Source organism: Electrophorus electricus, chromosome 15 (genome assembly GCF_041902795.1).
Source record: "Electrophorus electricus isolate QZ-2024a chromosome 15, ASM4190279v1, whole genome shotgun sequence".
Lineage (NCBI taxonomy): Eukaryota > Metazoa > Chordata > Actinopteri > Gymnotiformes > Gymnotidae > Electrophorus > Electrophorus electricus.
The window spans coordinates 18,819,165-18,837,799 of record NC_137511.1 but is presented as its reverse complement, the minus strand read 5'-3'; the positions used below and the strand labels follow the sequence as shown (position 1 = coordinate 18,837,799).

Genomic DNA, 18,635 nt, shown 5'->3' with positions numbered 1-18,635 from the left:
ATTAGTGCTGTCTCCATACTATGATTAGGCCTAAACCCTGATTGAAAGACTTCATATATCTGGTTCTGATTCAGATATGAGCTTAGTTGTTGAGCTCAAGATTGGCCTGTAGTTTGACATCTGACATGGGTCAAGGTTAGATTTTTTTGATAAATGGTCTGATTACTGCTAATTTGAATGATTTAGGAATGTAGCCAAGGTTCAAGGAGGGGTTTATTAAATTTAGTAAAGGTTCAATTAGTTCAGGTAGGATTTCCTTAAAAAGTGTGTGGGCAGTGAATCTAGTAAGCAAGTGGAGGATTTTGAGTGTGAGATCAAAGATATAAGTTCTGGCTCTTGGAAAGGTGTAAAGGATTCTAGAGTTGTTTTTGCCGTGGCTGTTCTGTTCTCTAAGTAGCTGCCTGATGTCACGTTAAAACTCTTAATCTAATCTCCAATGTGCTTCATTTTCTCATGAAAGAAATTTCTGAACTCATTACTATTGTGTGATGTTGTAATCTGAGCATTGGTGTCAGTTTTATTCCTAGTTAGATATGCAATTGTACTAAAAAGAAATCGAGGATTATTTTTGTTGTTTTCTTCTAGGGTCCAGAGATAAGCTGTTCAAGCGGTAATACGTGCTTTTATATACTTGAGAAGGCTTTCTTTCCATGCAAGCTGGGAGACTACAAGCTTAGTGTGGTTCCATTTACGTTCTAAACAAAGTGCTTTGTTTTAATATTGTGACTGTGATCATTATACCAAGGTACTAATTATTTTTTCCCCAGTTTTTTTATTCTTAAGTGGAGCAACGTCATTAAGTGTGCAGCGGAATACTGATTCTAAGCATTCAGTCATTGGATCAAGTTTCGTGGGGTTTGAGTGTATCCTAGTCACAAATGATAAGTCTGGGAGATTCACAATAAATCTAGGTGCATTATTCATCTGGAATGATAACGAGGCAAGGTTACTATATTGTGGCTCATACGTAGTTCAAATGAAATTAGGGAATGGTCTGATATGGCATCCAACTGGGGTAATAACTACGTACTCTATGTCTACACCGTATGTCAATACTAAGTCAAGTGTATGTCCACCAGAGTGGGTTCTGTGAAACCAGTTGCTTCTAATATAAAACTAAAGGCCGATCTCAGAGGGACTCGGGCACTATCAAAGTGAATACTGAAATCACCAACAATAATGGCTCTTTCTACTAGAGCGACTAGATTAGAGAGGAAATCTACAAATTGCTTAATAAATTCTGAGTAGGGTCACAGTTAGGCCCTCCTATCTTCCCTGTTCCATGGTTTCCCTGTCTTGTGCTTTGGTTCCATTCCATAGTTTCGTTTTCTCCACCCCTTATTTGGTTTTCCACACCTGTTCCTCGTTTCTAGCCTCATTAAGTTCGTGTATTTAAGCCCTGTGTGATGCCCTGTGTTTTGGCTGTTCGTTGTTTGGATGTCTGAATGTGTTTGAAGCGTACGTTTCACTGTGTGCCACCTTGACTGTACAGTTATCCTAGACTTCGCATTTCTTAGCCTCTCTGTTATAGGCTGCTTCCCCCGTTTGCCTTCATGTGCTTTTGTTTCTTTGTTGTCATGTATTCTCAGAATCTCTTTGTTGGCTCTGTGACCCTGGACTACCCTAACGACTCCGAATCTGGATTTGCCCCTAATAAATAATAAATCGCTCTTCTTCGCAGATGTGTCTGACTCCTTACCGCTCATCCTTACAGTAGAGTCCTGGTGGCCTGAAGATGCCAATTAGAAGAAGAGGCTGGGTGGCATTCTTATCATTGGCTACGTCATTTATGCTAGTAAAAATTATTTCAAAGGGCTCAAAATCATAAGCAGCTTTCTGGTTTATGCCTAATGTGTCAGTTTCAATAACCGCAATGCCGCCTCCACAGCCAGCTAGACCAGGACGGTATACATAGCTGTAGGCAGAAGGGCATGCTTCGTTTAAAGCTATATACTTATTTGGCTTGATCCAGGTTTCTAATAGACAAAGTACATTAATCTATGATCTGTTAGGATTTCATTTATCATGAGCATTTTAGATGTTAGGAATCTAGTAAACCCAGCTTTAGATAAAAGATGCAGGCAGTGTTCTGTGAATCAGTTACTTTAATACTAATTGGGTTGTTAAGACATATTTTTCTTTGTTTTCTGTATTTCTGCTTAGCCTAGGGAACAGACACAGTGTCAACAGGATGAACCTTGAGTGACCAGCAGACAGTTAGTTTAGCCTCTTTGTCTGCTGGCCTCTGTTCTGGATTGTCATAGGTTAACTAGGTCTGTCATAAGACTATGGCTTATGTTACAGGAAAGGAGAGCAGCACCCTCCCTAGTAAGATGGATACCATCCTGCCCTAAAAGGTCGGGCTTGCCCTTGAATGTGTTCCATTTATCTATAAACCCCACATTGTTTTGTGAGCACCACTTAGACAGTTCAGCAAAGATAACCGGCTGTACATTATATTGCCACGCTGCATTGGGATGGAACCAGAGCATACTACAGCATCAGACGTCACCTTTGCTAATTGACACACCTTTTCAATATTATTTTTTGTAATCTCTGACTGACAAAGGCATATATTGTTAGCTCCTATGTGAATAACTATTTTAGAGAAGCTATGCTTGCCTAAAACCTTAAGATTACCTGCAAGGTCCAGTTCCCTGGCCCCTGGTATACAGCTAACTACTGTCTCTAAAGGCCTAACTAATTTCATGTGTCAAAAAATAGAGTCCCCTATCTCTAGAGCTCGTTCCCTCTGAAGGAGAACGGAAGCGGCCATGATGGAAAAGCAAAATGTTAAAGGCAGAAGAATTCCATTATCATAGTTGAAGAGAAGCAGCTGTGAATGCTCTATGGAGCATGTGTTGACAGGTCACTTGACAGGTTAGCTATCAAAGGTCAGTTCATTCAAGATTCAAGACTGACTGACAGCATTTAGTCAGTGCATTTATTGTCTAGAAGCTCTGGAACATTAGACAAAGAAAAAATGCTTTCAGTAATGCTGAAAGGCAGGTGAGTTGACATTTACACACACGCACACATACAGGAATGAACTCGGATACAGATGTATACTATGCAAGCCTCTTGGTTATAACAATCCATGTAAGCCCTGCCTGTCAGCAGTTTGCATCCTGCTGTTATGTGCTGGATGGTATCAGGGGCATTTTTGCTGCTTCTGGAGTCCTGCCTGGTGTGGTAGATCCCAGCCTCTATTGATCTTGTATTCCGAGCTGCCATGATTAGTGCTTTCATGCTGTCTTTCAATCTAGTCCTTTCCAGCCATTGGTAGGACTTCTCCATATCAGCCACTTCCACCATTTGCTGGTGATACATACCGTGCAGGTGTTTTTCCTCCCACAGTGGTCCATGTTCCTCCTCATTTCCATCCTCCTCAGGTTTCTGCTGTCTGAGGTACTCACTAAACACTTAATTACTTGAGGCCATCCACTTAGTGTAGAGTGCTGGATTTGGAATGAAACTCACTGTGCACTGAGGAGTTTCCTTGTCTTTATGTCAGTGGTTTCTATATATATTCATGTATATCCTAGTGAGATGGATTAGTGAGTCAATGTCTTGTTTACTTCTGACAGCTTGATGTCATCTATATGGCTGGTGGTCACGTCATTCCATAGCTTGTGTCTGTAGCCACTCTTGGTGATGATCTCACCGAGGCAGTTCAGGCCTGTGCAGAACAGCAACGGGGACAGGGCATCTCCTTGGTAAATCCCACATTTGATGGTGACTTGTTTTATTAGATTAAAGTTGGCCTCTACGTTTGTCTTCCACAGCCCCATTGAGTTCTTGATGAAGGCTGATGTTACAGCCTGAAGCGTTCCAGAATCCATGTGTAGGGCATTGACGTCTAAGATTTCTTGTAGCCAGTCCAGGCAATACACAGGTTGGTGTGTCTGGTCTTACAGTACGAGTCACTGTTTTATCCATCAGTTGCTGGTACTTGGCTCCCCTGGTGTACTTACCAATGCCTTTCTGGGCCATGCTCATGTTTTGAGCCATGTGCCTACTCATCTTAGCGACAATGATGCCTGACATGAGCTTCTATGTTGTGCAGAGGCAGGATATCAGCCAGTAGTTGGATGGAACTGCCCCATTCTCATTTCTGGGGGTTCTTTAGCATCATGCAGGATGGATTCCATCCATTTGCATCTGGTTCATTTGCGCTGTCCACTTTCCTCTCTCTCTATATATATAAAATTTAAACAGGTGTTTAAATATACACATTCCATAGCTTGAGCCTTTTGAGTTCCAAATGCTAACATTTCATAATCTGCAATCTTCAAAAAACTCCTCTCTAATTGTTTATAGTCCTGCAATCATTGCTTAACAACAACTGCATAGTCTCACAACATACAACCGTCAAATACTCTACAATGCAACAACCACAAAAATCCCTGTTGTTGCAGTTGTCATGCAGTTCCACAATTACTGTTATTGGGCAGCCACTCCCTACTAAACCTCACAGTTATTATATTTTGCACAGTCAACATTCTCCCAAAGCAATATTGGATACTCTAAATTGTCCTATATATATATATGTGTGTGTGTGTGTGTGTGTGTGTGTGTGTGTGTCTAAAGCATACTTGAGTATGAGAAAGGCACTATATAAATGCAAATAATAATAATAATTGTTCTGTATTAATTACAGCCAGTCAGTCATGTTCTTTGTGTAAAATGCAAGTGCCAGTCCAGTATTGTAAATCTGATGGAGCATCTCTCTGATGGTGTGGTGTGTAGTGAATGGTACTGGAATCTTGTTAGGCCAGTTTGCCTGCCAATTCTGTGAAATGATCCAAGGGTTGTGTACATAGCTTAGGGAATGTAAAATGCCTTGAGAACACTATTAAAATTCAATTTATTATTTAAGAAAAATCCAAATTTATTTATATAGAGCTTTTTTTTACAACAGATATTATTATTGTTATTATTATTATTGGCAATAACAGTATTATCTGCAACATGGTGAATGCATGCTGGGTGTGGCGTAGGTGGTATAGAGGAAACAAGAGGTCAAGTTGAACAGATATGTTCTTTACTTTCCTTTGTGTTCTAAATAAACACAAAATAAGTTTAATCAAGTCTCCTGATCCGGAGTAGCGTTGCACCGGCGGGCACTTGTGGTCTCGTCCGCTAATGCGCAGCCCTGTCCCTCTGAACCTGTAGGAATATAATAGGTTGACAGGTGACCGGATGAAATGAGGAGAAGGTGTCTCCTGTCAGAAGACAGGGGCAGAGTGGGGGTGCGAGTGGGGCAGACGGTCCTTGTCTGGAATGCGCGTGTCCCTCCCGCTAGGGGACCGGCCTGAGACTGAAATATTAAAAGAACATTTCTGCACTCATTTATGATTGGTAATGTAGCAACAAAAGCTTTGATGATGGCTTCACGGGAAAAATAACAAATCCAAACAATTTGTGGAATTTTTCTACTGATATTATGGATACTGATGCAACCATAAAAACATTTCTCGCTTCTGGTTCTATTTTCTGTCCTCTTTCACTGCCGCATCTTCATGGGTGTGTTTGAGATATCTGGCCCTAAACAGAAGCTGCAGAGTGAGAAACTTAGAGATTACTTTGACAAAAAGGGCAACAATTTTCCTCTTGCACAGCCAGTTAATCTGCATATTGGAGGTATTCCTGCAGTTCTACTTTGGAATGCAGAACACAAAAAAGGAAACAGAATAAAAATATGTGGGGACCTTTGTTACTACACACACACACACACATATATATATATATATATATATATATATATATATATATATATATATATATATATATATATATATATATATATATATATATATATATATATATATATAGAGAGAGAGAGAGAGAGAGAGAGAGAGAGAGAGAGAGAGAGAGAATTCAAAGGAGAGAGCAGCATGTAACATGGCTCTCATATACAGTGCTGTGGCCAGTGTGTGGGGGGGGCTTTGAGGTTTATTTGACACTGTCCACTCTCAGTGACCTTTATCACACCAATGCTCTGCTGGATTAGATCAAGGTGATTGTGTCTGATTCTACCTCAGGTGCTGCAGTTGAACTTCAGTCTCACTGTGTTACTGCCTCTGCATTGGTTGCCCACTCACTGCTTTGGTGACAGATTGTTCTTGTTTTATTTAATACAACATCCTGTAGATCCTATTGAAGTATCCTATCACTGTCTATGTTTATGATGGTGTCCCTAATGCTTAAGAGACTAAAAGATCACTGTTTTAGGCTTTGAAGGTATGCATATAATAGTGTGTACAGTGGATGTGCATAAATGACATTATTAAAACCAAAAAGTAATAAAACAGGTTGAACCTCTCTGTCTAAACTAACAACAGAGGTAGGTGAGTGAGAAGGCTGTGATTTCTAAGCTAACCTCAGATGTACCTAGTTTATCAAGTTCATCTAGTTTAAAACTGCATATTTCAGATGTGTTTGACGTCATGGTGCATATATAGATCTAGTAGTGGCCTTCCCATCAGGACACTCTACCCAGAAACACAACATATACCCTGGTAAGTTTTGAGATTTTTTAACTTGTTACTTAATTTAATTTTTGATATCTCACAGAGTGCAGAGGTGTCTTTGTTAATATTCTGTTTCTGCTGTATATGGGGAAAAAACCCTCAAACATTATGAAAATTATCATTTACTATGGTATAAATTTATATTAAGATGTGGTTATCATGTGATAATCTAAATGCCGGCTAAATCAGATAAATGCTATAAATACAAATAATCTAAGATTACACTTGAGGAATACATTAATTAACCTTAATCTTGACTATAACATTTATGAACATTAAAATATAACTAATAAGTTACCTTCCTCTTATTTTTCATGTAAAGTGTGTATGATCCTGGGTGATTTCTTTGAAAAAAATTAAGAAAAACAGTTGCTATCTTCAGTGTTGCTTATCTACCAGCCTTGTTGTAGATTTTACAGTCTTAATTAATTATTCACATCAGTTGGCTGATTTAAATCTTATTTTGAGACTTTGTTGTGTTGTGGATTTCAGACACACGATGGGGTTTGCACTTCAGCTGTGTTTGGTGGCCCTGTTGTTTGCCAGTAAGTTCATGTGCTAAAAGAAGTTTAGTTGAAACTAACAATTTTGCTTACTGATGTTGTGTTCAACTTTTTAATTTATTTAAAACCTTCAATAATTCTATTTTTACTAGACTATCTAGTTTCTAATTCTGTTAATTTATAAAGCACCTTTATTTACAGGGTAAATAGTATTTCAGTGTGAATTAATTTTTAGACATTCTGAGATGACATTACACTACAAAACTAGAAACATTTTGTAGTGGTGCCACAGAACAGCAAAAACAGCACACTGTAATCAGTTTATGAGGTGTATCACAACTTTTATTTTGATGAGGCCGTTTCTAATAATTTACTGAAATAATCTTGTGATAGCCATCTGGCCACCACTCCTCTAAATAGCTGTGCTTCAGTGGTTAAGGTGCTTGACCTATAATCAGAAGGTTGCTGGTTCAAGCCCCACTGCTACCATGTTGCTACTGTTAGGGCCCTAAAGTAGACCCTTAACCCTCAATGCTGGAGTCATAATTGTAAGTTGCTTTGGATAAAAGCATCAGGTAAATGTATGCTAGATTGACTTAGAAAAGATTTATTTCACTTTAAATACACAATGCAATTTGTGTAAATTGACTAGGTTATAGCTGGTTTAGCTCAGTACATTATAAATCCATGTTGTGTATTCATGATTCTTGAGGCCAGATCACACCACACTTCACGGCTCTTCACATGGCTGTAGCCAAGAGGGAAAAGGTGCCATGTTTTACAGTACTGAATAATTGGAACATCTACATTCAACACCAAAGACTGGAGGAAATATCAACACTGAAGTAGAATACAGATAATAAAGCAGAATACGGATTATAAAATACCATGCATGATTATTGCATTTGCATTTATTCTAATCAGTCCTGACATCCAGTATCATTGCGGTTGTATTGCCACTTTCAGATTAATGCATTTTACCTTCCATTACCCAAACGGTCCTGGTGACCAGCAGACTGGTTAACAGGTTTGGTGATCAGTAGACTGGTTAACGGGTCTGGTGATCAGTAGACTGGTTAACAGGGTTGGTGATCATTAGACTCTAAGCCACACATTACCAGTCCTGTGAGCACCTTTTCAAACATAGAATGGCACGTTTCAGTGCTTTTATCAGTATACATTACAAAGACAGTACTGCCACTTACTGGTTGTATTTAGAAGTACAACAATACATGTGCTTAACAGGTTGTTTAATTAAAGTGTGTAAATAGAGAGCAAGTATTGAGATATTGGAAAGACCATTTGTATGACCATGTCAAATGCATTCCAGCCACTGAACAAATACATATACACAATTCTCTCCAGCACCACTGTGCACAAACATTTTCCTCTTGAATAACCCAGTGGCTTTAAGATATATACAGAGGTAATAATAAGGAAATAAGTAATTAGTTCATCATTAATTGGTTCTCTCTCTTATATTAGGTGGAGTGGCAAAAGCACAAAAAATAGGTAAGACTGCATAATTTTTTCATTACTGAATTCATGGTTTCACTAATAGTAAAATTATATTATTACGGTTCACTATATATATATATATATATATATATATATATATATATATATATATATATATATATATATATATATATATATATATATATATATATATAAACCTTTATTTTTGATAAATGGTGCACAAACTGTATGAGAACAAATGACCAGTTTTGACGTAATGTGGGATGGGACATGGACATTTAAAATATTTGATTAATGACAAAAAACAAAAAACATTGTTTTTGAAAAGAAAAAAATGTATTTAAAGTCTGTGTTGAGTTGAGATAAAGATTCTGACTTTTGATTAATGATGAAGCCAATTATGGGAATTTTGAGAATTCATGTAATCATATTCATCTTTTATCCAAAGAGCTTGAGTAACCTGGCAGAATCCAAATTTTGTCTAGCCTACTTGTGGTTGGCACTCTGAATTTTAGTGTTATTAATAGTGGTGCAAAAAGAATAAGTAGAAATTTTAACCGTTGTTACCATTTTTATTTTCTTTCAGGACCTATTTTTGTAGAAAATCCTTTTCCTTATGATGGAGCATCTGTACCAATTGAACTTGAGCAAACATTTGTGTATGCTGGAAGGAATTACTCACAACTTTACGTAAGTAGACAGATCACATAATGATGCTCTTTAATATTTGGGGTTTGATCAGTGAGCCATCTTCGCATTAATACCATCATCATTTTGGTCTGGTGCAGGGCTTCAGATCATGGTCCTCATAGAATATCTAATAATGACCCACATGTAGATGCCTAAACATGTCACAACAGCTTGACAATGTTCTTTGTATTGACACTATGCATCTTAACAAGATTCCAGTTATTCTCAAGGTTCCAGTTATACCAATGTGGAAGGTGTTCTGCACAACCTTTCCTGTTATATTGACCTCTGATGTTTGTTAGCACAAAGCTATGATTTAGTTTTATCTGATCATACCAATGAAAGGCTCAAATCAGATTCTTCCATTTTTGGATTGGCAAATTATTTGTTGGCAATGAGAGTGTTTTAAAATCCATGTAGATTTAGTGACCCCATGATGTTTGGGTACAGGATACATACAAAAAAGAAGTAGGAAGGGTTCTTTAAGATTTCTTTCTTTTTTTAATCTGACCAATACAAAGATGTCAGTACAAGATATTCTGAAACTGTTTACATTATACATAGTTTATGAAGTCATTGTAATGACCAATGCATAAAAGAATTTCTTTGATCTCTTAAATAACACATTTAAATGTTGCTTTCATTAAGAAAAACAAAAAGAAATAAGCATTTTCTTCCTAAGAGGTAAGGACAACTAAAAATAAGACAGAGTGTTGAATTATAGCGCATCCCAAAAGAACAGGCTGCAGCAATTTCTGATCTACTGAATGAGAGTTCATACTCTTTGTAGGGTAACAGCATTCATGAGTTTTATTTTCTCATCATCTCTCTTTCAGCTCAGCATGAATGGCTTTCTCTCATTCTTTTCCCCACCTGATGAGTTTTACCCTACTCCTTTCGTGGCCCAAGATGGAATTTTTCCAATGTGGGTCGACATTGAAAACGATGAGGGGGGAGACGTTTGGTATTTCCAAGACACAGAGGGTAATGTTACATCAACAGCTACACTCATTCTTGAGCAGGTGCTCGGAGAGTATCACGCCAGTGTCACCTGGGTTTTCATTGCCACATGGTCGAACACACCACTTGAACTTGAGGCAGCAGTAAGATTCTCTCTTTATTATTACTTAGTCAGTAATTTTGAAGTGCACATTTTTAAACCTCTTCTTTCTCTTTAAGTCTGTGTCATTCCAAGTAGCCCTGATCACTGATGATGAAGGAAACTCTTACGTCCTGATATTCTATGAAAACATTCCTTCCCTTGAAGAATTTTGGCTGGTGAGAAGACTAAGTTCATATACATTTCTACTGACTTTATGTCAAGGTTATGTTATTAAATGTAAGTGTTTTCTATGTTTGATTCAAATCACATATTTGTCATTGGAAATTAATCTGGAAATTCTTTTTTTAAATGTCATGTTTGTAGGCTGGCTTTGCTGAAAATGGCAACACCAATTTCATAAAACTCCCAATATCCGATTCCAGTGCCCTGTCAACAACAAGTAATATTGGCTTCCCTGGTCTCTGGGTTTTCAGCGTACAGAATGGACCTAATGGTAAATGTATTTTATTGTCTACATTTTAGATTGGCAACTGAAGACATGATACATTCAATAATAATGGTTAGAACTACAGTGAACAGCTCTCTCAATATGTGACACTACACTCTATGACCATATGAAAAGCTGGTCCAGAGATATGATTTTTTGGATTTTCTAGATGAATGCACAGAGGCAGCAGTGTTTAAAAAGTTGAATTTGGTGTAATTATTAAAATAAACATTTTACCCAATAGTAGCATTAGCAGTTATTACTCCGTATTTAAATATCAAGGTTGTGTCCATTTTTCAAATCAAATTTTGCATGAAACATTGAGTTACACTGTCATATGTTCTGTAAATGCATATTGTGCATGAGGAAAAATGACACAAATTCAACCCTGATGCAGTGGGTAAATGATATTAGTAAAAGTATAAATGAAACTATTGAAATGAAAAGATTAAGGATAAATAAAAACATAGCATATATAAACAGTGCTCTAAAATGCTATAGCAGTGAGGCAAAAAGTTCATTATGAAATTCACGATCAAAGGATGAAATATACAATGATTTAATATAAATACATACTAATATGAATACAGGTGAGATACAGTTTGTCACTTTTACCCCTCCCTGGCATATTATTACTCCATATTAATATCAATAAAAGTGAAAGAGACAGGTGAGAGGTCCATATTAATAACAGTAAAGGTCAGAGACACAGATGTGAGGTCCCCTGTCTTTAGCACCATTTGTGGAGGATGATGCACTGCTTTGAATCAGCAATATTCTTTTCCTCGCATTTGAACTTTTTAGCTTGTTTGTTAGAGAGTTACCATTTCTACAAAATGTGAAACAAAACTGTAATTACATGTCTGTCATTTTTACCATCTTGTAAACTGGGCATTTTTTGTGTTTGATAATGTAATATTTTGATATGATGTCACCTTTATAACTATGCTGTTGAGCCCTATAGATCAGTGGCATACAGTATATTCAAACATCTATGATATCCAAAATACTACTATTCAAACTTCTGTACATGAATGGAATGTGATTTTCTGCGACTTTGCTTAATACTTCTTCTTTAATTCAAAGAGCTTAAGCAAAAAATAAATATAAGTCTTAACATGTTTTTTCTTCCAGTGATTTTTTTCCCTATTGGACCCGAAGCTCATGTAAATCCTTTCCTTTATGATGGATCGTTTGTACCAGTTGATCTTGAATTTCCATTTTTGTACAATGGAACATATTACACAACACTGTATGTAAGTACTGAAACATACCATTCAAAGATGTATTCTGTTACCATGTTGTGCTCTCTATGGTGGTTCCGGCGTTTCCCTGAGCCTTCCAAACATTTCTGTGTTTTCTAATCATTCTAATCCTTTCTTTTAGCTGGACATGAATGGCTTTGTGTCATTCTTCGAACCTCCTTGGGAATTCTACCCTATTTCAAACATAAACCAGGACATGATTGCTCCATTCTGGTCTGACATTGAAAATGATGAGGGGGGACGTATTTTCTATGAGCAAGCAAAAGAGGGTCCTCTACTAGCAGTAGCTACAGATGCTGTTAAGCAGGCATTCCCAGATACTGACTTTGAAGAAGCTGTCTGGGTGTTTGTTGCCACATGGCTACAGACGCCACTTGAGCTTGCACCAGTGGTAAGAGTCTGTTCTGATAATTCAGTCACTGCTCCCAAAGTGTACAATTTAAAACCCTTTTCTGCTGCTTAAGGATGCATCATTCCAAGTGGTCTTGACTGCTGATGACGATGGACGCGCGTATGTCCTGATGAACTATGGAGACATTCCATCTGTTCAAAATATCTGGGTGGTGAGAAGCCATATAAGCCATATAAGTGTTGGGAACATTAGATTCACACTGTATATTTGTCATGAGTCAGGAATTTCTTCTAGTTGAAATATTATCTTTGTAGGCTGGCCTTGCATTCAACAACTTCAACTTTAGCAGCCTTCCAGTACAAAACTCCAGTGACCTGCCTTTAATAAGTAATGTTGGATTTCCTGGCCGCTGGGCTTTTGAAGTTGGATTTTATGGTGAATACATTTTCTTGTTTCTTTCTTTATGATCAAAGTTCCTACTTGATATGTTTTTTGTAATTTATTAGAGGCAAGTAATGTAGGTTTTGAGGGATATGATTAGAGAACCACTGCAGACACAACAAGCATGTTAGTTTAGAGGATGCGACACAGAAAGGCCTCCTTCCTAAGAATGGGGGGTAAAGATGTGGTTGGAAGCATCTCCAACACATAAGGGCTAGAGGATCTGAGAGGTTCAGGAAAGCACTGCAAGGCAGCACAGAGCCCAATGAGAACATAAATAATCTACTTGATTACAGTTCTTCATATGGGGGTTAACTAACCTGATTACATGTTAAACTCGTATGCAAAGAAATAGCATTCAGATAGCATTCAGAACATCTAGTGAGCCACATCTTGAAGGTCCCTCTGTGTTTCTAGCAGTGGGTTGTGGTGTCTCTGCAGGAGCATCATTGATAAGGGAACAGTATTATGCAGTCATGGAAAAAAAATCTGCTTAATTACATCAATTTCTTTTAATGATAATGAAATTAGAAGGGCAAAGTTGATGAACAAACTTTATTTTGGCTTGACAAAGCCACTGAAGCTGAAAAAGGCTGTTTGGCTGTTTTAGCATTGACAACCCAACAAATATTATTTGCAAAGAATCAGCTAGGGACTGTATTCTCCCTTTTTCTTTCCCTTTGTCTAATCTCTCTCTCCTTCCTCATTCTTTCTCTTTCTTTAGACAGCTGTGCCGCTGTGCAGTGTACTGAGGATGAGGTTTGTGTGGAGAAAACTGGAATTTATGGCTGTAACTGTGCAGAAGACAATGCATGGCCCAACCCTGATACTTTTGGTACACCTTTCAAATTATTACTTTCTTTTCCAGTTCCCAGAATTTGTTCTGTAGGATTTAATTTAAATATTGAACATGAAAATGTACCAGATACAGATAAAGATGATCTCAACAGGAAGATTGTCATTATTTTGATTATGGTAATTAAACTGATTTACAATTTTCTGTCATTAGCAAGACAGCAACATCATCCAAGAGGTCCCTCTCTGTTATTTTATTTATTCAGATACGTTTATTGCATATGTAGCCTGTGCTTCATATTAGTATATAAATGATGTTTGATAAATGCCTAATCATGGTAGCCTACATCACCTTAAAGTTTCTTCAAATAACCATAGTGGATGCAAACATGACTTAATTAGCATTTTTTTTACTGCGAACATTCGTAAATGCACCTAATATCTGTGAAATGTTAGGATGGAAAGCCAGCTGGTGAGCCTCAGAGTGATGGGGTTAAAAACATCAGCTAGTTGTGAACAGGTGTAAGAAGAGGCGGGGCCAGTGATTAGTAGACTGGTGACACTGAATGCTGGAGAGAAGGAGGAGGGGACTTGGATCAGACAACTGTCCTCCCAATTGTGACCAAAGGTGTCAAATATTGACCAAAAAGATCAGATTGTCATGCAATTTTTGGATTAATGATAGACAAGACTTTTATCTGATCATTCACATTTGTAAGAGAAAATGCCAACCAACATCTGGGAAATCTCCTGTATTCCCACTGATTAAATATTCATAACATACCCACTATTTCAATATATCATGACCACTTTAGAGACATAACAGCAAGGAAATGCTGTATCCTGAATTCTGTGTATTTGAAACTTGAATGCAATACATTTTTTACCTTCTGTATTGTTATTCTATTTTATTTGATGAACTAGCAGCCTTGGGAGAAACAAAGATGGTGATATGGAATTTTTGTCTGTTTATTCAGTAGTAGCAGGAAGTACTAACAGTAACCAGAGTCTCTGACTCTATTCTCCATTCTTCTCAGATGCCATTAAGACATGTTCAGGCAGTTCTGGGACAGCATCTTTCTCCCGATGTCAGCTGTTTGAAGCTGGATATCCTGCACAGTTCCTCCACCTCAATGATTACAGCTGCAAAGGAGTGGTGGATGGAGATAGGTTGGTGTTCCACTTTGACAACGATGGACACAATTGTGGCACATATCTTTGGGTAGGGAACAGTGCAAGCTTTTTTGAATGAAATATATTATTTCCCCACCAATGTTTCTACATTTGTACATTTTTAATTTTATTTGTACATTTTTAATCAAAGTATTACAGTATCCTCATTTTAATGCTAATACATATGTAATTATTATGGTCTAAATATGAATCTGTCTCCTAGAATAATGAGACACACTTCATTTATGAGAACATGGTTCAATCGCTCATGGGAGAGGGGGACCAGTCTGTAATCAGTCATGATGGGTGGCTTGGCATTGACATTTCCTGCGTGTACCCGCTCATCCAGAGCATCTCAATGCCCATGATGATCCAAGCCGATCCAAGGTAGGACTATGTATAGCACCTGCACCCATCTTCACATGAGCCGATAGATTTATTTTTCTTTTGACTGTCCTGTGTTATCTCATCCTTATCTCATCCTGTTTCCCCCACCCCAAAGTGTGGTATATCGGTACTTGCCTACTGATGGCACATACCAGATCCACATGGTCCCCTATCCTGATGCTTCATTCAGCACCCCGTACTCTGGTGAAGTTGTTATTGAGGTGAATCAGCAGATCTTTGTGGGTGTGGAGGTGGTTGGAGTTGACAACAGACAGATCTCCATTGTGCTGGACAGATGCTGGGCCACTCCTGTAGCTGACATGAACTACAACATCTACTGGAATCTGATCATTAATGAGTAAGCGAAAGATGTGTAGTTGTATGCCTAAGACTAAGACATTAATACCAAACCATACAAGTTACAAATTGATAGCATATGCTCTCTTATAATTGGTCCATGTTACATCACTCTGTCTTCTTTGAAATCAAACATAAACTGAACCTGGGAAATTATACCATAATGCTAACTTCACTCACTCCGAACTACCTGCACTTCTGTCTTCTGTTTCCTTTCTTCATCTCATCTTCATCAGCCTCTAATTCTTCTTCCTTCTCTTTCCAGGTGTCCCAACCCAGAGGACGGCACTGTGCAGGTCCTGCAGAATGGTGTCGCCACATCTAGCTACTTCTCCTTCAGGATGTTCACTTTCACCTCAAGGTCTCCTAACATCTTCTTGCACTGCCAGGTTCATTTGTGCCTTCTGGAAAATGGGAACTGTCTCCTGGTGAGTTCTCTGCTAGGCACTGGCTAATCCTGGAGTAGACCAGTTCATAAAGACAAACTGTTGTGTTCCAGTGATCTATGCAGTCGATTAGGGATGAACAGCTGAAGTAGGATAATGAACACCTAAATATTCCTCTTGCTCTTCCTCCATGCCTTAACTACTCTGTTTAATTCCCTCCATCACAGCCATGCGATGAAGACTCTGAAGAAGAAGGCAGCGACAACAGAAGAAGGCGACGATCTCTGGACTTCCATGACACAGCTTCCATTAGCATGCGTTTCTGATTTAATCATTTGAAACACTTGGTTTTGTGATAATGGGAATTTTCTGTTAATTTGGTGTTTAATCAAAGTGTTGTAGTTAATTTGAATATTACATTTTTCAGAAATTTAAATTACAGCTATAGTTTTTGAAACAAGCCAGATCACATTGGCAAAAATGTATTCTTATCAGTGGAAATTTGAATGGAATCATACTGATCTGTACTGACTCTTTTAAATTATGAAAATAAATCAGTCTTAAGCATTTTTATTGTATCCATTTTAAGCATCTATACAAATATGTAATTAGTTCACTTTACCTCTTATTGCTTTGACTTTGATGATATCTGTTGTAGTTAATACTTAATTATATTTTAACAGTGTACCTTATTTAGAACCAATTTAGGCTTATATCTGCACACACATCTAAGGTGGTCTAGTTCTTCATCAGCTTTGAAGTTATTAATCATAAGTATATGTTTTCCTGCAGTGCAAGATGCGCTTTTGAATTATACGACTGTTTTTAACAAATTCCCAACTTTGTAAAGTTGCCACTGATTTTAAAATAAATAAATATCAAGCAGCAGCATATATGCAATATTTAAATCAAGCTGCTAAAATAATTTTATTTTCAAAGTAGTAATATGCCAATGTCATGATTAGTCCCTGGTTTCCCTATCTTGTGTGTTTTGGTTCCATGCTTCAGTTTCGTTTTCTCCTCACCTCGTTTGATTGCTTGCTCCTGTCCCTCGTTTTTACCTTCGGTTCTTGTATTTAAATCCTGTCTTGAGCCCTGTGTTTTTGCTGTTCATTGTTAGGCTTCATTGAGTTTATGATGTTTGGTTGTATGTTTATTTTGAATCATAGTGTTTAGGTTTGTACTCCGTGCCTTGGTGTTTCTTAGCCCTGAGTTTTCCCTAGCCTTAGTTATAGCCTGCTTCCCCGTTTGCCTTCGTGTGTGTTTATTTTGTTTAATCATGTATCCCCGTGCTCTCTGTGTCCGTATGACCGTGGACTACGATAACGACTCTGATTCGGATTTGCCCATAATAAATCTCGCTCCTCTCCGCACGTGTCCGCTTCCTTATCGCTCAACGTTACAGCCCATAACAAAAGTGTGTGAATATGCACTTTAATTTGAAGAGAATATTAAGTTCGAATATTATGTGAATATTAAGATTGTGCTGTGAAATGTAAGGGTAAACCATCAGCTCTCCAGCCAGCACTCACAGGAATATTTTATATTGCTGCTCTCGAAAAGTTATTATAAAGAGCATAAGGTATCTGAAAACAGTATTGTCTTTGCACACATTTCACAAGCTGTCTCGCTACATTAGGTCTTTCTAATACATGAAAAGAAAAATAAGATTTTCTTTTTTTCCGCTAGGGTCTTACCAGTTCTGTCTTTAACAGTAACATTAACCCATTATAGCACTTCTACACACTAATTTGCTCCAAAGAACAGTCAGTGCCATTCATCTGTTAAGCTGATTAGTAAACGTTTTTACACAAAGACATTTGTATATTGTGGGTTGGCATACATACAAGCGATGTGTTAAATATGCTGGTAAATGATCTCTTGTCACTAAAATGTATGGATCCAAAAGACAACAAAAGAGAAAATGAGAAGACGACCCAAAAGACTACAGGAGCCTACACGATCAAACGTAATGTACAAATGAGGTATTGTAGACAGGCTGCTGTAGTCTTTTGGGTCACCACCTCTTTTTCTCGTGTGTGTGTGTGTGTGTTGTAACAAATGTTAGCACATTTTTATTCTGTTTCCTTTTTTGTGTTCTGTGTTCCAACGTATAACTGCAGGAATAGTTCCAATATGCAGATTAACCGGCTGTGCAAGAGGAAAATTGTTTCACTTTTTGTCAAAGCAATCTCTAAGCAGGATATCTGATGACAGGATATCAGCAAGAGCTGAGCTATCAACTCCTATGCCCTGCCAGTCATCAGATATCCTGCTGGCATGATAAGATGGTCTGAGAAAGACATAGAAACCACTTTTTGAAAGTGGTCAGCCAATCCTAAACATCCAGCAGTTGTGTGGTCAGAAACCAAATAAGGCATGGAGTCTTCAAATGTACCTATGTAGTATGTCTCTAATAAACAAAATATTTCCAAAAATGTGGGTGGTGTGTGACTGTCTCTGCAAAGTCAATTAAACTTAATTTTTCCTACCGCAAAACATGAAGGCAGAAAAAGCCTGAAGCAGTATGAAATGTAAACAGAAACCTCTATTTATGAGCTACAGAACAAATATTATGTAGATGAGCCACAGAAGAGACATTATATAGATGACCCACAGAAGAGATATTACATAGATGAGTCACAGAAGCGATATTATGTAGCTCAAGAATGATTAGCCATAAATGTAGGCTTCCAAATTCAAAGCTACATATCCGCTCGGACA

The 18,635-nt window shown here is 37.7% G+C and overlaps 1 protein-coding gene across 1 annotated transcript; it reads left to right on the top strand.

Moving 5' to 3' along the window:
- Positions 1-6,451: 6,451 nt before the first annotated feature.
- Positions 6,452-16,480, top strand: LOC113576875 (uncharacterized). Its single transcript, XM_027009216.3, has 17 exons — positions 6,452-6,521; positions 7,026-7,078; positions 8,522-8,548; positions 9,102-9,205; positions 10,042-10,308; positions 10,385-10,483; positions 10,632-10,761; positions 11,890-12,011; positions 12,142-12,411; positions 12,485-12,583; positions 12,687-12,807; positions 13,538-13,648; positions 14,646-14,830; positions 15,005-15,168; positions 15,284-15,526; positions 15,791-15,953; positions 16,139-16,480. The coding sequence occupies exons 2-17, from the start codon at positions 7,033-7,035 to the stop codon at positions 16,235-16,237; spliced, it is 2,250 nt and encodes a 749-aa protein (XP_026865017.3). The 5' UTR covers positions 6,452-6,521; positions 7,026-7,032; the 3' UTR covers positions 16,238-16,480.
- The last annotated feature ends 2,155 nt before the right edge of the window (positions 16,481-18,635 follow it).